Source organism: Nipponia nippon, unplaced genomic scaffold (genome assembly GCF_047370975.1).
Source record: "Nipponia nippon isolate SJK-2023a ecotype South Korea unplaced genomic scaffold, ASM4737097v1 scaffold_6, whole genome shotgun sequence".
Taxonomy (NCBI): Eukaryota; Metazoa; Chordata; class Aves; order Pelecaniformes; family Threskiornithidae; genus Nipponia; species Nipponia nippon.
Genome location: NW_028262380.1, coordinates 4,840,085 through 4,863,465, shown reverse-complemented (window position 1 = coordinate 4,863,465; position 23,381 = coordinate 4,840,085). Strand labels below are relative to the sequence as shown.

The following is a 23,381-nucleotide window of genomic DNA, read 5'->3' as shown; positions in this document are numbered from 1 at the left end:
AGAAATGGTGTGAGGGTCTCCAGGCAGATTGCTTAAATCTAGTTACGTATATGCTGGCTTCAGGTTGTGTAAAACGTTGGAAGGAGGGAGAAGAAAGACACCTGATGGATCTGATGTTTTTTTCACCTTCTAACAAAAAATTATGAGCAAAAAAAATTTCCTTATGTATATAGAGAGACAGCCTACTTTAAATCACTATTTAGTACTATATTTAATATAGATGGTGAAAAACCATAAACAGTCTTTAGAAGGAAGAGTATATTCCATTTTGTGTTTGAATAGCATCTAGTAGAACAATCTGGCCATAAGTAACTTCTGTAGGTACAATATAGTGGTACAATATTTTCTTCAAAGAAGATCACAGTATCTGTGCAGAGAAACCCTCACCTTACTGGATACCCATATGCCTCAGTGTTAACCTGGAGGGCCAACCATTACAGAAGAAATCATCCATGCTGGCATTTCATGCTTGGAGGCAACATCAAGTTTGCTAGCAGAGGTGCTAATCATTGCCAGTTGTCATTACAGCTCTGTCTTGAAGATGCTCAGTCACTAGGAATTGGTCCAAACCCTCTAACATAATGTAGAGAAGTCTTTTGGCGATATTTATATTACAGCCTGGTTTCCAACATGAAGTGCACATCACTGTTTGTAACAGAAAATCAGCTGCTTTGCTAGCTACATGGTGAAGTGCACATGATGGGGAGAGTAAAACACAGCCATCGTCATTTTGGCTTAAAGAGTATGAATTAAATACATGCTTTGATGCTGAGTGCTGGAGGAAGAAATAACCAAGTATGACAGTATGGTAATGAAACTCAGGCTGCATCTCCGAAGAGGTGCATGTACAAATAGCGTATATAACAGGATAGACAGGAGATGAAGTTTAGGTGAAAAAATGAATTTGTCTTTTCTCTTCTGCCACAGGACAAAAAAGAAAGATTGGTACCCATCATTATGATGTCCAATGGTCTTGCTTTCCAATCACTTTTAATCACTTAATTCTCTCTGCTCAGCTGCTTGAGGGAAGGATGGGACTTTAAAACCTGTCATAAGCAAACCGGCTGCTAAGAGAATCATACAATGCCCTGAGCAAAGAAGAGTATTTCCTATCTTTACTTTGCTTTACTGTGACAAACAGGAACAGAGTGGAGAGTTTCAACCCCTTCTTCATAAACCAGCTGGCTCTTCCCCATCCTCCAAGTCCATTCAACTAGCCAGTTCAACTGGTGGTTGTAAAAGCAGTAGTCTTTCCCACTCCAAGTTTACTCTTCTTAGTTTCTTCTGTCTCTGCTTTTATAAATAAGACTATAAAAGACAATGTGCAGCCCTTTCCCAGGCTTTCATAGTCAGAGTTGCAGTAAAGTAAGGGTGTAATATTCAAAATATTACATCTCAACACTGTAATCAGTAAGGACATGAGGATGCCTCTTAAAAAGCTAAAATATTCTGAAAATTCTGTTTCAGGGATGTATTCTTAAATAAACATTCAGAAAAAATGTATTGCTGTTACTGCCTGACATTCATAATCCTAAAATTTGTGGTCTTTAAAAAATTGAAACTTAATGGGTATAGATGTTGAACTTGGAGAAAATGTAGTGCAAACCAAAAGGACAAGTTAATGCAACTGTTAATAATATACTACAAGCACAAGTAATCTCAGTATCTCTGCTCTGTACAAGTGAGATCTAATTCAAAACTAACTTTCAGATTCACTCTCTGAAGGTTTTCAAGTGTGGTGAATTTAACACCCTCATTTTCTTCCAAAAATAGCTACATTTTTCACTAAGATGAAGAACAGTAGTTAACTGTTATCTGTATGCTGCCATTTCAAACATGTTGCATGCTTTTCACTCTTGCACTGTTGCTTTGTTTTATCTGATCTCTTGAAGATGCAGCCCATATATAACAAGGCCTCCTATTTGTTTAGACACAAAGGTATAAAAAAGAAATATTATACTGAAGTATCTTGACTTGATTTTTACCCTTAGCAGGGCCTTCTAAACATACCATGAGAACTTTAATTTTTGTGCACAACTACACAGGACCCTGGTATTTAAAACCTAGTTTCCAAGACAACAAAGTCTGGAACTTAATTTATCTGAATTGGAAGCCAGAAGGACTGAATCAGTCTTGCAGACACCTGAACCTATGGTCACACAGACATAGAAAACATGGATTTGAGATTGGAGACAGCTTCCAAACAAAACTCTGACAACCACCAGTGGCAGGAAGAGCTAGAGTAATTTTCAAAACTAATAGATTTTATGAACTCATTGATTTCAGCAGGAAAATGGACTGTTTTCATAATTTTTAGTCTGTCTGTTCTGTAGCCCAGGCCATAAGACTTCCCAGGATGAATTTTTTTCAAATACAGTCTCTCTTCTACACATAGAGCATACTCTTCACTTCATTCATCTAATTCAGATGAATTCTCCCAGTGTAGAATAATCTTTCACAATCCCAGACAAATCACCCAGCGAATACATACTTTCTCTTTTAAGATGCATGCTTTATTTCTAATATGAATTTGGTGACTTTCATCTTCCAGTCATTGGAATCTTTTTTTTTTGTTTGTTTGTTTTTTTAATATCTCTCTGGCTGCTAGACTGAAGATCTTGTGGTAAACAAAATATCTTCCATCAGTATAATTTTGTTTTATCTTTTGTAACTGCAGTATAAAAATGTGAATTATGCATGTGTAAGTCATAAAATGGCATATATATGCAGATTTATAAATGCTATTTGTTTAATACTTTACCAATTCAAATATACTTGATGAAGATAGAAACCTCAGTATGCTATAGTGCTGTGTGCACTTAAAAATTGTAAGATGCAATTATAAGAATTTCAGCACTGTAAACACCAAGTCAATCTAACCTTGTAACAAGAGGAAAGACAGACTGAAAAATACTTCTCCATTTTTTACCAGGAAAATACCCTCTAATTCTAAAAGCTAAGGAGAAAAAAAAGCCTTTATAATGTGCTTTTCTATTCAACTCCACGCTATTCTGTACATTTGTTTTTGCACAAAGGCAGTTGCAGTCTGAATGACTCAGGTGCTGCAAGCAGCATCTGACTGGCAAGGACACAGAACTGCTCTCATGGCAGGTCTTCACCTCTTTAATGATTTACAGTAAAATCTAACACTCTAAATTCAACCTGAGAAGCAACAGGCAGTCAATGTAGACAAGGGACCTCCACAGCACCCTTTGGAGATAGGCGATTTAAAAAGATGATGGGATTCTGCACCAAGTCTAGTTTTCCAGAGGATCTGAGATGTAGCAGCACTTTGGATTTCACTGCAGCAGGTACCCCAGAGGTGATCAAGGCTAAGCCTACATTGACAAGTGTAGAAAAGTAGAAGATTCGTACATCCACACAGTTGGTGCTAAGGACCCCATCATTTGCACTACCCTCATTTCATTTTTATTCAGGCTCGCTGTAGTCTGCTCCCAGGGACTAAAAGTGCCTTAATGATAGAAGTATCTTTAAGACACTCCTAGAGCACATCTTTCAAAGAATCAAGTTTATATGCTCTAAGACTACTCTGTATATGAACTAAAACACAGCAAGAGGGAACAACTGGAGATTGCTTCCAAAAGTGCACCCGTGATCCGACCAAATGTAACCATAACGCTAACGTAGATGCAACTAACAGCGAGGTTGCCAATAGCAAAGGCCATGTATGAAAAGAGAAGTCTGGCCTTGAAGACACCTAAGAATGAGAAAAGGTGCCATTGTGATTCTTCCTAACTGTACAGAGGGTTTCTGTCTAATAACTGAGGGAATTTCATAAGTAGCTATGAAAAAAACAAAGTGTAATTTGATCTCGATGCAGTAATATAAAAGATGTTGGAACAAAGTTGTTATTTTCTATCTTCTTTTTAGGTTCTATAATTATACTCCTAAATTTATTTATTCTACTTCTTAAGTTGTGAAAGAGATTTTTTTCTTCTGTATAAATCATAATAATAGTCCCCAATGCAAAAATGAGTCTCTTTTCTCCTCCAAAGGGACAATAAAATCTCCTTTTCTCAAGGGTAAAAAGAAGAACAGAGATTATCCCCCTTTCCTTCAGCTTACTAAAAGTAATTATAGCAACAAAAATTAATTTAAACAGTGGCTTTATTTCCTTCATGGAATGAGGGAATCATCTCAGATAAATTCAATCTTTCATGGTATGCACATGAACAATTACTTCCTGACAATAACTGTTTGTGTCAGATGCTCTAAAAAGTTTTCAAGGTTTGGTTTGTTTTTCTTTTTAAAATTCTGCAAGAAGTTTTACAGCCTGAATTAAAGGTGTGCATGAGATTTAATAGATTATTAGATAAAAATATTCTAAAGATTGTCTTTTATAGCTTAAAGCTCACCCTTTAATTATACATTCCATTTCAATGTGAGATGTCTGGATGGGAATGCTAAGGAGTGTCTCAAACTGAAACTAATTTTGTTTTCTACAAAATAAGGTTCTGATTCAGCAAACTCTGGTCTGTGTAAGTTTATATATGTGACTTTCCCAGTTAACTCACAAGGATAATGAGTCCATTTATGTCCTTTACTTCTCTGCCTGGGTAAGGAGCACTACATTTAGCTCCATAAATAAGTAAATTGTCCGAATGCAAAAATACATCTTCCTAATCTGGGTAAACAGAGTTCACTAACTCATATCATACAGGGAGCAGAAAGTAGTAGTGATACAATTGCAAAAGTAACCTGGGTTATTTCTAAGACGGCTGCAAAGCCTGCATGCTGATCAGCTTTCCAAGCTGGTGGTTAATATAACAGTAAAACAGCAATAAAATAAGTGAATGTGCCTCCAGAATTTAAAATGGTGTTTTGTGCTTAGCAGAAACATCTCACCCAGTATGGACAGTCCCATGGAAACCTCTCTGGGACAGCTCTGATGTACAGGGCGGTGCTGGAAGCCAGAGCTCTGCGTAGGGGATGGGAAAGCGTGGGTCTATAGCAGATCGCACCTGATGATTGCGTCTCATGAAGCCATTTAAAATGACTCATGAGAGACTATAAAAGATGAAAATGTGCAAAGTGGTTCTTGTCCTATGAGAAGTTTGGAAACTGCTGTTACAGACTAAAGAACTGGATAATCAAAGGAAAAATGGAGATCTTTTACTACGGAGATCTTTCCTTTCCATCCCAGTCCAGAAGAGCTGCAAATACCCCAATGCTGCAAACCCAGAAAACCGGGCAGGTTTGCCCCCAGCATCAATCACGACTATAATTCAGGCTACCTGAGATTAGCACTGGGTAGGGAATGGAATTTATTTTTCGCAGTTATAAAATTAAGCCTGTCAAAAGCTTTTTGTGTAAATGTTAATACATAGCGACAGATGACTAAAATGAAGCTATTTTGGAGTGCTCCAACTGCCTGAAGTCTTACATCAGAGCCATACTATACTCACAGTGACAAGTGTATGTTACCTGTTTGCTCAAAGGGATGATTTGTTCTTTTAGCACTGTTATTTGCTTCATAAGTTTTCTCTGTGATTTTCACTGTAGCTTTATTTGTACATGGCTTTCACTGGGGCAGATTTAAGGCAATTTGGGTTTCAAGTAAGAGTTTCAGTTTCTGAAGAGATGCCCAAACCAGGTGTGGTTTATTGGGGTTTGTTTTGTTTGTTTTTTGTTTTTTTAAATCTTTGACCGTGGACTACACTGAAAAGCAAGACACACATCTACTCTAACAATAATTATGTTGTTCTGTGGGTTTTTTTTTTTATTTATTTATTTGTAAAAGATGCCTAAGCAAATTGAATCAACTGGCTAGTCAATGCTGAAATGACACATTCTTTACCTCAGTAAACATTCAAAACCATCCCTGCAGAGGCTCACTAGAGCAGCAAGATAATTTATTTATTCACTTAGATTTTAACCAGACTTACCTCATATCCTAGGCAGCACACATACATTAGGAAAAAAAAACAACAACAAAATTCTACATAAACTTTGAAGGTCTTAGCAAATTAATGCTATTACTACAGAAACAGTAATGAAGTTTGCATCTATTGGCAGTTGTGATCAAATCTTCTCCTAGGTGATTAACAAATTAATTGTGGTTCATCCCCTAAAATACCCTCTTCTCTTTACTTACAAATTCTTTTTTGCTGCACATATTTTTGTTTCATGCTTGTTTCAATGTCACGCTTTTCTGGCTTATTATGAAACAAAGTTGATTCTAAGACGCTTTTATATTCCTCTCATCCAATGTAATACTTTCCTCTAAGTCCCAACTTTTATTTCCCAGGTGCCTTACATACCCTTATCATCAGAACAGCTTTCCTGATGTCACGAACTCCATCATAAACCAAGCGGGAAGCGTCTATGAACTCATTCTCTTCAAATGGCTGTGGGACATTTGCGCTCAAAGCTTCAATGGCAACCTCAACTTGTTCAGCAAAACGTGGCATAACTAGATTAAACAAAATGAAAGGCAGTAAGATTAGACACTTTCTTTCATGAACATTTTCCCCCTGCCCTTGGGCATAAATACTTTCCAGTAGACATGGTACATACTGTTGCTACAATTTCAAGACCCAGGAAGGCTCATGGTGTGGGTTTGTAGCGACTCCACACATGCAGAGCTCTGGCACATTTTCTGACAGCATGAAAACAGCCATCTTCATATTCTCTCCTCCAATTGCACAACAAAGAATGTAAAATGTCCTTTAAAAAGTGTGATTTACAAACTTTCAAAAGACTGCAAGCTATCTGAGCTATCAGCAAAGTACATTTAAAACCTTTACAACTTGGAATGAATACAGTACATATTTATACCAAATGATCAAAGCAAAATGTAGCCATTATGCCTACTAATTTAGATAACTAACTGCAGTCTAGCTCATATTGAATAATAATACTCGTATATCATGCATAATAATTGCACATGTTTAGAATGCAAAATCTAGCAAGTGACTTTTGTGAAGGCACGTAAATGGACATTTTGTTTCTTCACTATCATCGTATATATAACACAAAAAGTAGCCACAGATGTTAGCTAATGGTATTATAAACTGCGGTACGAGCTTTTTGAATACATATCTTAAAGCAATTATTTACTTAAATAAATAGTTTAAAGGCATTCCTTGAAGTAGCCAGAGGCTTTTCTTCAAATTTTATACAGGATTCCTTTGAAGCTATGATTACTTTCTGCATATCACACATGCAGAAAGATAAATGTTCCCCAAATCAGGTCTCTAACAACTTAAAACCAAATCCTACAAACAGGAACATCAGGTGTCACTAATTATAATGCACCTATACTCCTGTATTTAGTTACTCCTATTCTTCAATGTTTTAACATTAATATTGGAGGACAGGGCTCTTGTATACTACAGAACAAACAGAATCAACGCTTCATGAGAAACCTGGACACAAAATCTATTGGGATTAATTCTTACAAGTTTAAGGAACTTGGGTCAAGCTTAGGATTTATAGATAGCCATCTTTTCATTATATTCACATCATTTTTATTATTTGCCTTCTTCTAGCATCTCAGTATCCAAATCATGTACCATTGGCTTTATTATTTTGGCACTATAATTGGAAGGAGAGGAAAAGATGATTCCTAACTCAGACAGCTGCCTTTTTTGTTATAATATTAGCTATCTTTACCATTTTTTCCCTAGACCCTATTTTTAATACACTTTTTGGTAGTATATTCATGCCAGCTGATGAACACAAAGGAGAATTTCCAGTGTGATTTTCATCAAGAGCAGTGACAATCTTTCCTAGGAAGTAAACTTTCACTGTGGCAGGAAACCACATTTTCTTCTTGACTGAATGTCCTTAAATATATTTTACTCATAATGAAAACTATGTTTTATGCATCTTTCTTACTATCTGATTTAAAGTAAAAAACGCAGAAAAACATGATTCAAGACTAGTTTACATTTTGAAGAACAACTGGCAGCAACTATGAGCTCAATCTTTGTGTTTCTGGCATTTAAGTATTACTCACTGGATGCTAAAGGGGAACCCTTTAAAGGGATATATCTATTTAAATCTTGTTCATTCTGCCTATGTATATATATATATACACAAATATGTATATGTATATGTTTGTTCATGTACACAGATGAAAGAACAGAATTGTATCTTTCATGCAGATAATGTTCAATAAGTGTAGTAAGTGCTTGGGATGTACTGGAGAAAACAGGAAAAAGTGACAGCAACAATAGAGTTAAAAAAGTAAACATTAAAACATTGCTAGGTAGAGGGGAAACATTTTAAGTAGAAAAGGAGTTCGAGAGAGCTGGAAGTTTTGGAAAGAGTATTAATAAATGCATATATCAAATTATCTTAATTAATGGAACACTTGAAAGTGTAGTAGGAGACTAGTATGATTGCATAAGGAAGTCTTTAGCCTGAAAATCAAAAAGCAATAATTAAAAATACAATGAAAACAAGTAAACATAAAGAAGAAAAAATATTTAGGGTCTTAGGGATAAAACAAGTAAAATTAGAGATGCAAAAATGGCAACAGAAAAGGACGAAAAGAACGCTAATTTTTACGGTCCTTAAATTTCTGTCTAGAATTTCCTAAATAGCAGAGGTAGTCAGGTATTTAACATAATTAATAGTAAGTGCAATAGACCTGAATTAGGAAAGGGCAGTCTGGAGAACATCTACATAAACATAAAGAAATGTATCTGTTAAAAATGTCTTCAAGTTAACAAAGCATAATAAAATTTACCCTGCAGTTCTTAAGAAAATCATCAAAGCAATTTTTGAACCATCTTTGAGAACTCAAGAAAAACAATAACAATGAAAGTTCCAGGGATTTAGAGAAAGAAGAAAAAACACATATCGATTTATATAAAGGTAGAGAAGAAAAGAAGGAAGAATTATAGGATATTCAGCCTAATTTCAGTACCCAGAAAGAAAATGAAACACGATGTAAAGCCATTAATGTTTAATTATCTTGTAAATAATGAGCAGATGTTGGAAAGGCAACAGATTTGTCAAAATAGGTTGCATCAAGCTATTACAATATTTTCCTTGACAGGGCAGCTAACTAGTGGGTTGGGAGAAGCAGTAGATGTGATACAGCTTGACTTTGGTAAGATTTTTGACATGGCCACACATGACATTCTTAGAAGCAAAATAAGGGAAACGTAAATTAAATTACTATAAGGTGGACATGGAACTCATGAGAAAAAGCATTTCAAGGAATTATTACCCATGGTACATTGTCAAACCACAAAGATAAGTCAAACGGACTTTTGCAACGTGTCTAACAATGTGATGCTATTATAAAAAACAGCAAACGTCAATCTAGAATTATTACAATATATATAAAAAGGCTTGAGAGAAGATACTGTGAAGTTACACAGTGAGGCCCTAGTTGGAGTACTATGCTCATTTTTGCACTGAACAGAAATTTTTGTAGCATGTGTATGTGAAAGATGTGATTTTTTTTTTTTTTTAAAAACAAACATATTTTGTGGTTGTATCCAGACATATATTTCTATGTTTTGATAACATAATTTAGTCCAAATAACATAAATGCTTCTATACTCTTTATCTAGAAGCTATTTCTAAATCATGTTTAAAATACTCAAATGAAGAAACTTCCACCGACTCCTGAAGGAAATTGCTCATAGCCTGCTAGAGTTCACTGCTGAGATTTTTTCCCCAAAAAAAGAAGATGCTTGTTTTAGTTGACTGTTGACCATTGTAATCAATTTCTCTTCTTGCAATATATATTGTACTTTACACCTTTAACGTCTAAACATTATATTTGGGCTACAATTATTGTTTTCCAATTGTTTTTTTACTTGACCGATGAATATGAAAACACACAGAAAAAGTAGGCAAGGACACATGCTGTATTTGTTTTGCTAGTCTGGTCACAAGTAGACCCTCTGAAGTTGTAAGTCTTAGGCACAGAGATCTACAAGGGAGACATAGAAGTGAAATATTTTAAGAGGTTATTTACTTGGTAAATCAGAACTTCCCCCCAGTATCATGGAAATTGTTGCTGAAGTATTTAATAGGCGGCTACAGGGTCTCTGTTCAGCACCAGATTCTGCAGAATGTGCTACAATAAGAAACACTCCTTGTCAGAAATAAATATTTAATTTCTGAGAGACATTTTATACTCATACATTACTAAAGCAATGTTATTGGACTTACAACGACCCTTTGCTTGAAATGGATGTATAAGAGGAACAAATAGGTGGAGGCCAAAGCAGAGCTCAGTTGTCAAAGGATGACAGGCTCTTCCATATTTTCCCATAGTCTCTCTGTATGGGATTTTCTCCCCTTCTACCTAAATTTTAAGTCCTTCAGCTCAGCCAATGAAGCCTTACACGAATAATCTTCCAGAATGAAGCCCCAGAGGTCATTTTCCTCACTGGTAAGCTGCCAACAGTCATGACTCCATGCGTTCATTCAAGCAGCAGAAGTTGTAGATTCATAAGCATCAGGCCATGGGAAGGAGATGGAAAGATACATTTTGCTCCTTTCGGTGAACATGAGGAACTCATTTTTGTCCGCCTGTATTACCATGGGGACAAGCGTCTTTCAACAATTTTGACCTTGCAGACCTGGCTACAGTTTAGTCCTTAATTTACATTTTTACAAGTGAACATTATCTACTGTTTCAAAATGGAAATAGCTATTAAACCATATTATGAATTGCTTGCTTGTATTTTTACATCAGTTCTCATTTTTTATTAGACAAGCAAGAAAAAACATCTTAAACTAATAAGATGCTATTACTTATAGTTTCTCTAAGCATGTATTGTCAGTCAAGTTTTTGGAAATTGAGTTAAGACTCTATTATTCTCCAGTTAAGGTTATTGGGCCATACTTGAGGAGCTCCATGACAGTGATGTATGGGGAAATACCTAACTCAGTTGCACCCACAAAACCTCCAGTCTTTCTTATCTGTCATTTACTGTACAAAGAAAGATATTCTTATGCGGACAGTGAAATAGCTACAAGCAAAATCCAAGCAAAGGCATCAAATCTCTGTCTGGAGTTGAAACTTGTAAATGCATCAGATAGAGGACGGTTCATTTATTATGCACAGAGAGATTGGCTATGAATTTCAGATTCATAAGCAAGTCAGTACTTTGGGGGAAAAATTAAATATTGGTTTCTTAGTTCGAGCTGTGGTCTCAAAAACAGTTATGCATACACTTAGACTGAAAAACGTGATCCATTAACATCTCTCAGTCTAACTACACAACTTAATTAGGCACCTGCATAAATGTTGACAGAATCAGGGCCCAAGTTAATAGCAACACTTCTAATTTATTGACTTTGTCTTTCTAACAAATGAAGATTTTAAAGCCTTTCTGTAGATGAGTTTTCAATCGTGTTGAAAGTAAAATCACTGCCAACAAAACCTAGGTTGAATGGCTGGTGGAGAAAAATTGGGAAACAACAACGTTAAAATTACTTCCATTTCATCTATTGATTGAGGGTTTTTTTTTGTGTTTTTTTGGTTTTTTTGTTTTTTACTATCAGCATGATAGAAAACTAGCACATCACCACGGGTGAATTCATGCCTTGATACACCCTGTATTTTCTTGAACCACACTGCTCCACACAGAAAATATTTTATCTAAAGCTTTTCTTGTTTTTCTCCCACCCCACCCATATCTCCTGCATATTAAAATTATTAAGTAATTACCTAGAAATACATTTCTAGAAAATAATATATAAATATGTAAATACATTTATATACATATATTTATATATATAAAAATATATGTATTTATATATATATTTATATAAATATATAAAATACATTTCTAGAAATACATTCTCTATTGACTTTTTCCTCCTATGGCAATCAGTTTGTACTGCAACGTTTGTACTTAAAAACATAGCTGCAAATTTTGTTTAGTGATATGGGAACAATAAGATCACTGACAGGGAAAAGTTAGGTTACATAATAAAATTACTGAGATAAAAAAATTAAAAATGTTTGGGAGTTATTGTTCATAGCATTAAAATATTAAGTTTCATTAATACGCAAGATTGAATGCCTAGCTAATTTAATGCACTTTTATGGCCTCATTATTTAGGAACTTAAATTCCTCACAATCTTAAGTAGAAGTGAATGTTCAGAAATCTAGAAAGGGATAATTCAGACACAAAGAAAGCAATAAAGGTCAAGGTCCCTCCAGGCGCGTGGGTTTCTAATTCTTAGTGCTATCAATGGAAGTTAGGAAACTTGGCCTGGTTTCATCCCACTTCATACATCGCAAACTTAGAAATCTATGTTTCCCTATACCAAATGGATAGCAATAGATGTTTCCATTAGACAATTCATCACACCTACTTTAAGAAAGTTCAAGTTCAGCTGGATCAAGTTCTGATATTCCTCTGCCCGTTGAATAGAGAGGGAGGACAGATGACTGGCTTAGACCAGATATCTGCTCTGGACAAACAAGTTCAGGCATAAATAAACCCCATTCTTGCACCTAATCCCAGAACACTTTTGGCTCTAAATCAGAAGGGTGCCCAGGAGGGCACTGGCTGAGCGAGAAGTGGCTACTTTCCATCCAAATCTCACTGGAACTGAAGGGTTCCCAAAGGTCTTAACTTTGCAGCATTTTTTCTAGCCAGAAGACTGTTTTTGAATGGCATCAGCAGAGCTACTTTGTAGAGTTTAATTTTAAAGAGACAAGCACCTACTCAACTCTTTCTAGTATCCAGGGGTTTGGATCCAAGGGAATCACCCTTCTCAAAGACCAGAGGTTTTTCTCTGGAGCCAGACTGTCCTCGGACAAACCAGATGCTCAAGCTCCAGAGAAATGACTGATCTGATATACCCTGGTATATTCAGCTTTGCCCTCTGGCTAGCTCTTGGTAACTCTGCATTCATTTAAGCATTTGTAGTTGCCCTTCAGAAATTTGATTTTCCCTATGCCACATTCATAGAGACTAGACATGTAATTTTAGGTGTCAATCACTTGGTCGAAATAAGTGGCTGTAAAAATCTAGTCTGATTTGGGTAAGACTGTTCAAGACTGACACGGCAGTCTAAAGGTTTGGACTCCTCACTGCTAAAAGTTGAAGGAAGGATCCCTGAAAATCTCACACAGAGAATCTGCGCTTCTACTAAACATTATAGTTGTATATGTCACACAAATCAACAAAACTATCCGGGATGACTGGCGGATTTGTGAGCTAAGGGTTATCAGCGGAGACTAATAAAGCAAAACACCATGAATGACCCACTACATTAAAAAAAATGATGCTCCGTTAGGAAAAAAGCCCAACAATTATCCAGATTTAAGAAGTTTCAGTAGTGGAAATTCACAAAGTTTAAAATTTCAGAGTTTTGAATGAAATTTCTTCTAGGTTTTTGTTTTGGTTTGGGTTTTTTTATTTTTTTTTTTAATTTATTAACCTGTTATTTTATTTAATTGAGGAAAGAATACAGTCTACTACTGGGAAGTTTAAGTGTTTTTAACAGGTATTGAAAAAATAATTCCTATGGGATATCTGACATACTCTGTTGACGACAGGACAGTTTCTCAATTTAATTTGAAGGATGAATAAAGAATTGAACATAACACCTTATTTAGCTTGAAGTGTTGGTCAAAGTCTGTGCTAGAAGAACTGTAAATTCCTTATAAGAATATTCTAAATATTTCATTAAATGTTTATTAAACTCTGGTCTCATATCATATAATAATTTACAACATTTCAGTCATTATTTTATATTGCTAATTAAAAAGAAAAAGCTTTATAAAGCTCTACTGAAATAATATGCAATATATAACAGTATTAGACCAACTGTTTTTCAGAGAAGCAGATTTGATTTAAATATTTTGTTGCTTGGGCCTCCATCTACGTATCTTTGTAGCACATGTTGTGCAAAGACATATCATGCATATACATACATATATTAATAATATTTTGGTTGTCACGGATGAAGACATGCCCATATAAAATTATGTCTGTGTTTTACGTCACTGGATTGGGTTTTCAGAGTGTTTACCGTTCTGTGCTCAGAGAAGCGGTCACAGACTTCCATTACAGCTAAATACTCATAAGTAAAAATGTGAATCCTCATCAGTTCTGGATATCAAACCCTACACGTCTCACATCGGTCACTCAGGAAAGAGGAAAAGCAAAACTCAGGCAAAATTTGCAGCATGCTGGTTTAAGTGCTATGGCATAGAAAAGGATGAAACATCACTATCTGAAGCACAAGACCACCTTTTCTCTTCTTGCTCTGTACCGATTAGCTTTTCCCCCAGTGAAATGGTTAAAGGATAGATGCAAAATGATGAACACGCATACCCTATAGCATTTTGCAGTAAACACAAGACTTTCAGGAAGAATCAGCCTACGCTGCCAATACCCTGCATCACCAGTTTAGCCACTGACTGTAAAACCAATGTTCTCTGGATGCCTTGAATTTATGGCAAAGTGCTGACCCGTTGGCCCGTATGTGTTAAGTGAGTCTTCTGGCACTTCACAGAAGGCTCCTTCTTTATCCGTGGGTATACGTAACTATGCAGTATAGACATGGCAATGCAATGTTTTCAGGAAATGTTGGATTTGCTCATGTGCAGTACAGCTGAGCTGTACATTGCAGAAATTAATGGGATGTATGGAGTTACATTACCAAGTATTTTGAGATATGGACACACACACATAAAAGAAAAAAAAAAACCCAAACCTTCAAACTTTGTCCTGGTTGAATTGTCATTTGCAGAAAGACAAAATGTCAGGGGACAACCAAGGTAAGCGGTATCTGCAGGGAGGTGCCTCGTGTCCAGCATCGCAGGCAATCATGTAGTGAAAGGGTACATCACAAAGCGTACAAAGAAGGATAACAAATGATGGCTGCAGGGACAGATGTGTCTCACCAATTTCAGATGTTTCACTCATCCTCCTGCCTACTTGTGTAAAGAAAGACTACATACAGCGAGTACCCCCAAAATATTATTACTAATAAATGGAGCTCCCTTCAAGTTAATATTTCAAATAAAAGCTAGCTGCAGCTCTTCAAAAAATCTCCTCAAGAAGAGAGTTCCATGCTGTTGGACACGAAATGGTTTATATAACACAAGCAAAGCACCCTTCTGGCTTTAGTTATGAGTTTGTGCGTATCTGTACGTAGGTGTGTGTAGTCAAGGGGATGCAAGGAATGCCAGTGCTTTTATTTTAAAAGATTGTTGTACAATTCACACTTATATTAACAAAACATTCTGTTGGAGCTAGTCAATATTCACTGCATTTTTCTGCCTATGTTTTCTAGACTTGGTATAATTTTTTTTCTACCTCCACAATCATCCTCCTTACTTTAACAAATGGCTCTTAACAACACAAGATGTTTTTGAGAAAAGATTTGAGCAGCGACTAAGTAATAATGGTTTATGAAAACGGGCACCTCTATTATACTAACCTACTATCTGTTTTCTAAGGTGTCTGGCACATCCAAAATAGATAATCCTAGTCTTTTAAAACTCTCCTGGAGTTAATTTGCCTCCAAATCCCCACAGCCTCAAGCTGAGCCAGGGGAGGTTTAGGTTGGATATTAGGAAAAACTTCTTCACCGAAAGGGTGGTCAAGCATTGGAACAGGCTGCCCAGGGAAGTGGTTGAGTCCCCATCCCTGGAGGTGTTTAAAGAATGGATAGATGTGGTGCTCGAGGACATGGTATAGATGGAATTGGCAGTGATAGGTTAACGGTTGGACTCGATGATCTTAAGGGTCCTTTCCAACCTTGACGATTCTATGATTTTTTAATTTTGTCATCCCTATCTTGACCTTCTTCCATTTCTGGAAGATCTTTAGGTTGTGGAGACCAAAGCTGAAACAACAATTTGGGGCATTTGGTGAATATCCTCCTTAAAGTACAGGCTAACATCTTAAATGCTGATAGGACGGCTGTTGTGCATGGAGAAGGGATCTTTGTCCAGCTGCCTGTAATGAAGCCATATTTTTTCTGAGAGGATGAATTAGCTCAGAGCCTTCCTGTCAGTGTAGATAATATAGTTTAAATTGTTCCATTTACCTAGAGAAATTAAATAAAATTATCTTTTAGTGCTGTCTTTCTGATAAGGAAACTCCCCTACTCCCACCAGCCAAACCAGCATTTTCCTTTTGGCAAATTTTGCTTCTGTCTATTCACCTGTTAATTAATACATTATACACCAACCACAGCGCTGACCCCTGAAGCATCACAGGATTTATCTTTCTGCCTGCTGAGAAATGGTCATTTATGCTTTGCTTGTGCCTTGTAACCAGCTCTTAATCCATCAAAGGCCTTAACATTCACTCCATGGTTACCCATTTTCCAAACAGCTGTGTATACAGGACTTTTTGAAAAGCCTTTGAAAATCTAAATCAGTTACGTTATATTCTCCTTTAGTACTATATTCTATTTTTAAACTCTAAAAGTGGAGAGAAAAAGAAATAGTATTTAAGCTCTTAGACACCGTGGTGATTTATTAATCTCTTATGTGTCTCATTTAATTGTTTTATCATATATTTTACATGATGTCTTACTGTATTCCTGTACATATTGAACACAGTCTCTCTGGTTAAAAATTCTTTGTATCAAACCAAGCACTAGTGGAAAATAATGTTGGGTATTCTCTGGTCCTTTTGTAAAATAACTTTCTTTTAATAATGCATTAAATGTTTTTTGTTGGTGATACCTTGACCTTTGGATTTCAGTTTAGCAAAACTTTAAAGAAAATGCTACAGTGCTTTGCAGAATAAAAGCCATAATTTCATCAAAACCCCTGGATAAATGATCTCATGTTCTCAGGATGATGGTACCTCTAAGTTGTGCTATAACTACCTGAAACTCCCATAAAAACATGAATTTAACGTAATTTACTTTTTAAATAGGCTCCATTTTGCAATTTTCAGCTCTCCCTCAGATTCAATATGGGGTTTTTTGATTACACCTATGCTTAAATTAATCTTCTTGCTTCTACATTTTGTTTCCCTTCATATCACTGCTGAAAAATACATCTTTACCACATTTTAGTATTAGCTTTGATAATATCATTGAGCTGCCTTTTCCTAGTGATAAATATCTTTAAAGTTTGTCCTACTGACACTGATAAAACTCTCACAGGCTTATTGCTGAATTGCCAGTAGTGTTGATTTTCAACTTTAGTCTATTCTGATAAAGACAAAATAAAAAATTTGAGTCAAAACAGAAGTCCGAGCGCGGCCTACTTAAAACCAGCTAGTTACAAAATTACTAGGATATTTTTAAAACATGCTAAAAGCCAAAACTCAAATTCCTGCTTTGAATCAGACGAATTCAGATTTCCAATGTCCTTCACAGAAGTGAGTAACCCAAGTACTACAGTATGTGCTCTTCCAGGATGGTTTCCAGACAATCTAATGCAAACTGAAGGGAAAAAAAAAATTATCGGAAAGTTTTCACAGCCCTTCCTAGGCAGTTCTGGTCCCATTCGCTCTGCTTTTTCTCCTTTATTTCCCATTCATTCCCTTTCATTACAACCCTGCAAAGTCTACTCTAGTTTTCTCAATTTAAATTCAACCCTCTGACCTTTAAAGAATGTCACAGCTTTTTCTCTTCCCTGCATCTCAGAAATCTTGAAAAATAATATTCAACCTCGTTGCCTGTTACTTGATTTCTTTCTATGGACAATTCTTTTTACTCATTTAGAAACTCATGCTTCTTCCCTTCACTTGTTACAGCTTCTCAAGCAATTGTTGAGGAGACTTCAGTCTCCTCCTTATTAAAGGCAGCTGGCCTCAGTCACTGCCGGTGCTGAGCAGTATAAGTGATCTCAATATTCAAGCAGAAATTGAGCGCTCTGTTTCTCATACTCCCTTCTCTTGCTTTTTGCCTTTTTCCTTGCTTTTAACCTTTCCTTTCTCCTCTCTTTTCCTTTCCAACCTTCTCTCCTTCCTTTTTTTTCATGGACCATCTGTAGCAGGATAATTTCACAGTTCTCTACAAATGCTGAAAACCAATATAACATTTAGCAGGAGCCATCAGCATGGCCTTGCCTACTAGACCCTGGGCTGTGTCTGACCCTGCTTCTCCTCACTGGGCCTGATCCTGACTCCCACCAGTGGGCTGAGATCCCAGCCTGGCCTCCAGCCACCCCTGGCCCCATGGCGGTGCCTGATGCCCAGGGCTGGGGATGCCCCCAGGGAGCCACTGCGCCTTGCTTTTTAGGAAACCAAGCTAAAGATATTAGTAAAACTTCACTGTGCCCAAAAAAGCAGGCAAAAAAACCTCCCTGAAGCTCTCATTTACTCCTGCACACAATTAACATCCACTAAAATCTATGAGTTTTGTGTTTGTTCCCAGCAAGCCCCATAGACTCTGTAGTTTTATAGTTTTCATCTTGGATTTATAAGAAAGTCAGCAAGTGAGAGTCAAGTTTTTATTTTGGTCTTAAAGGAAAATAGAAGTACCCAATTTTAAAAAGACATTAAGCAATACGTCACTCCCTAATACTGCTGTCAGAGATAAGAATCTAGCCTCTACCAAGTACTTAGCTATAACGGCAATGGGTTAGTCAAGCACAAGCAAAAAAGCACTAAAACACTAAAAAAACCCACCCCATATATTCCAAAGGCTGTAAATTAAAACAAAAAACAAATACAACTTTAAGGTGAAAACAGTTATTAAAGTAAGGTTTGCATAGTTTCAATTTCCCAGAACCACCCAATATTGCTTTCAGTAAAGATTAATTTTTCTCGCCCCCCCAAAAAGCCATTAGCAAGGTGTTTCTCTTTCGAAAACAGTGTATGCATACTTGTGCATCAAACCCAGTACTCATAGCAACATGAAATCGCTGGCAAAGGAGGCTTAACAGAGGCTTTCCTTTCCTGAGCTGATAGTTAAAAGTAAATAATAATTCTAAGAGAAATGTAATGTGCTTATTTCCCTTCCAATGTCATTTAACTAAATTTTTGTCAGCCTTCAAAAGCACTTCATTTGAAAATAAATAAAGATTCAGTTAAAAATAAGGAGGAACAAAGATGAAAACGATAAGGTGTTCCTCACTGAGTTTCTCCCAGACATTTTGATATGTTCATTTGTGGGTGGAGCCTGACTCTAAATAAATCACTCTCATCGTTCTTGAGTGTTTGAAAAAATCTGCACAGGATCTCAAGGTGATGATAGAATGAATATATAAACATATGTATGTATTCATAGATACCCATTTCTCTATATCCATAGCTACACGGATGGATGTGTAGACAGAGACCAGTTCTGGGGGAGAAGGCAGGGTATAAAAGGGCAGGGCACAGAATGGCGTAGGATGGTCTAAATACCATTTTCACAACTTTATTCTAGCGTGACAGAATGAGTCAGTAAATTCTACCTGTTTTAATCAACAATCAGAGAAATAATAATCAATGCCTTTGTAAATGGCCCGAAAAGCTGCAGAAAGAAATTGTGCAGTAATATTAATGATCCACATTTGTGTTTGGCAGAAATCGTTTTAGCTTCAGTGGCTTCATTGAATTTGGCCCATCCCGTCCTCTGAAATTCTGTTGCACAATTTGTACATATGATTTTTTATTTGTACATTTTTTTTTTAATTTTTCTTTATCACTCACAAGTTTACTTACATTTTACAAAATAAAGAATAACTTTGAGGAAAAGTGACTCATTCTTAAGTAATGAATTCCAGCATTAACAAGTTGATGGTGTCAAGATGCCCTTAGTCCAGAGCTTCTAGCACTAAGTCATAATTCAAATTATATAAACAAGTGCATTAAATATGGAATGTAAGTATTTACTGTGCCTCCTGCTGATCTATATAACTGTGCTTTATACCTTCATGCTTATATGCTTCAAAAGAGTAAGTTACTCCTTTGAAAAATTAATAATAAAAATTTTACAGAACCTTAGGTCAGAAATTTTAGCTGAATAAAAAGCCTGAAAATATGCTTTGTTTTTCTTAGTAAATAAAGCTTAGTGATAGGAAGAATGCTTCAAAATCTCTCCTTTAACAAAAGGAGACTTTAACATAAGAGTGCAACAAAACATTTAACCACCTAAACTGAATAGATTATTTTCTTGTTGTGAATTAGACTTTTCATAGACATTTGCCACTAAGTTAAATTTACAGTACTCATTCCACTGATCTTGTTGGGTAGTAACAAAAAGGGGAATAATAAAAACAATTTTCAGACCCACTTTTGCTTCTCCCACCTAAAAAACACAGGACATTTAAACAGAATCACTAAACTTCAAGGAAAAAAAAAAAAGCAGCAAGCCTTATTGCATTATCTTCAAGCTGTACAGGGCCAAAACCCGATCCTTCGGGTTCAGGCAGATGTAAAGTAAACATGAATGTTGCACAGGAGATAGCTGTGTAGAGCTGAATGGAGCGCGTACTGTAGGGTGAAGATTATATTGCTGATTCCCAACCTTACCCCAAAAATGTCTCTCTGCAGCTCGCAGGAAAGTGCCTGGGAAAGTTTGTGAAAAAATCCAATTTCTATGGATTGGTGTGAATCTATAAGCATTGTGGGTGTTCAAGGCACAACTTTCTAGTCATAATCACAATCACAAGAATCCACGATTCAGCTATAATTGCTAAGAAATCATAATGAAAGATCAGAAAAATATGAAATTCTTGATTTTGGTCACTGGGATTTATCTGTGCACGTAGGGCTTGGGTTCCCCTATTAGGGCTAAAAGATAATAAACTGGGGACAACAATAACCCAACAAGTAGTATCAAATCATTCCATTCATTTTTAGCTCATTTTGCTGATTGTGCTCCATTCCATTCATTTTTAGCTCATTTTGCTGATTGTGCTCAAAGCTAACACAGAGGCTGCCAGAGCTCCAGTTTTTGCTTTTCTATCTCATAAGGAGATGTCCGTTGTTTTGACTGAATGTTATATTTGCCATGTTCTGAACTGGTGCATTCTCATTTGTTCCCTCTAAAATAATCTTGATTTTAAAGCCCAGATGAGCAAGTGCAGTGAGATAAGGGAGGATCAGCTCAGACATTTTCAGACATCTATACTACGTGCATCTATATCATTGCTGGTCACTTGTACACAGTAAGTGGAGACCCAGTCCGTAAAGTCAATGAAATTCAAAGCATGATTCATCCGAACAAAAGTAGACCACTGCTTAAGATGAGAGCACTTGATAGTACTGCCTGCACTGAGCAATTCAGACAGACATAGCAACAGATAATACTGAGTATAAGGGAGTCTGAAATGACCAGCTTGGACATAATTACCTACACTTAGATGAATCCAACCCCTGCTCTGTGAAGGCAAAAACAAGCTAAAAAAAAAAAAAAAATCAGTGTTTTTTCCCAGTCTACCCCTGTAGCAGACTTTTATATTTTTATATCATCTATTTATTTTATATAACCTATATATTTTATATAACCTAGCAGACTTTTATATTTTTTCAATCAGGTAATATATTTTCAGTTGCTCAAATGTATTTTCAATGAAAAATTGTTTTGTTTAGAAACACAACTTCAGTTACCAACAAGTACATTCACCTGCACAGACCACAGAGTAACGTTTGTAATGATTTTCTAGAGACACATAATACATAATCAACCAACTCAGAAAGAACTTGAAGAAAAGGCTGTGTATTATTTACTCAAATCATCAAAACTTTGATGAAGTAGACTAGCCTTGATGGATTACTGAATCTCTTCTCTTATACGGCTCTTATCAATATGACTTCTGCAGTAGCATTGAGTAGAGAATAAAAAAAAAAAACAACATTATTATTAATTTGTTTGTTTATATCTTGTTTTCAAGCACAGGTTCCCCTCTGCGTTACAGATTTCAGAGAACTAACTGAAAGTTTTAAGTGACTTAATATTGAACAATATTTCAAGTAAGCTTACCGGTTTCAGAGAGCAGCTTGGTAGCTTCCAGTACTTTCTCAGTATAAACTCCAGTTTCATAGTTTTCCATCTCTGCATTAATGATGTGAATAACTCTGGCTGCACGGCCTCGGATGGCACCCGCAGTTCTGTCCAGCGTATCGACATCCCCCTCTTGGAGAGCAATCACACACTTATTCACATCTTCCAGAATATGGTTTTCTGGAACGTAGGAAAAAAATAAGACTCATTTCATTTCGTTCTTCCTCATAGCAAAGCTTACTGATTTGGGTAAACGGCAAATGTCAGCATATTAAAAAATTAGTATCTATCTTTATCCAGGTTGGCAAACCAAATACCATTCTGTGATACTATGCCACATCACAGTAAAAATCCCAAGTGTGATATTTCTCTTTAAAAGGGACTGGGCTATGTCCTCTCACCTATACTGCGAGTATCAACTTGTAATTCTTTGAAAAACACCCACATTAATTTCAAACATCACACTGAATTTTATTATAATGAAAGTGTAATAAAAATCAATGCAAAAAGGAAAGCGGTCAAATATTATGCAGACGCTCTAATAAACAGTTGGGCATTTTCTGAAGATGAATTTACACATTTCTATAAATGTTTAATATATTTGGTTCATTTGTGCCTAAATAAGTTAGAAAAGAAAATAAACCATTTGGAAAAGACAACAGCAAATGGTCTTTGCATACAGTAGGAGCCTGTGCACGAGCAGTTCACCTCCTTTACTCCATCTATGCCTGAGATTAAGGTGTGAATTTTTCATGACACACAATATGATCATATGTGACTGTGCATATTCTGAAATAAGAGTTGCCAACAGAGGGTCTGCTCAGATGATGTAATATCAAGTAGTTTTATTGAAATCTTGGGAGCTGCATTGTTTTTTCTTGGCTCAGAATCAGGCCATCCACTCTCATGTGCTGCAGTATCACAGTTTACGTAGTATTCTCACATGCAGATAATGTGAAAGGACGAAGCAGATTTTGACTAGGTCAGACATTATTTCCCTGCAGCCACTACAGTTAAAAATCATTTCAATAATAAAACTATGACCGAATTTCATATTTGAGCAATTTCACTCTGAGAAACTCAGCAACTTTAAACAGCAACCTACTTTTCTGCCAGAGACACCACTAAACTGAAAATGAAATGCTGTTCTTTGTAGTATTAATAAATAAAATGGAATCAATCGGTTCACTAACTGCTTTTTATTAATTATCCTTGGCCACAAAAATAGAATGACACACTAATCTTCCCTGTTAAAAATCCCAAGTTTTAATCATTTGAGGGTTTCAGGAATGCTTTACATGATGTCAAATTCTAAACTGTAACAACTCTGAATGAAAACTGAAAGTCCCTTGAGCTGTGAATCAGAGTAACTTGCAAGGCAAAATTCTTTGTTTAAAAAACCCTCTATACACATTTAAAAAAATATTGCTTTGGTAAAATATTTCTTCACTGTTTCCTCCTCACTATTGTCAATTTTTTTACCATGGCATAGCCAAATTTTGCCCAACAAGAAGTG

The 23,381-nt window shown here is 36.1% G+C and overlaps 1 protein-coding gene across 4 annotated transcripts in view; it reads right to left on the bottom strand.

The window, feature by feature from the left end:
• Nucleotides 1-23,381, bottom strand: part of CTNNA2 (catenin alpha 2) — a 510,643-nt gene that overhangs the window by 40,406 nt on the left and 446,856 nt on the right. For all 4 annotated transcript variants that reach the window (XM_087736026.1, XM_087736022.1, XM_087736023.1 and 1 more), the window contains 2 exons: nt 21,845-22,045; nt 6,282-6,433 (listed from right to left, as the gene is read on the bottom strand). In XM_087736026.1, coding sequence (XP_087592152.1) covers nt 6,282-6,433; nt 21,845-22,045 — 353 coding nt within the window. The remainder of the gene's footprint in view (nt 1-6,281; nt 6,434-21,844; nt 22,046-23,381) is intronic.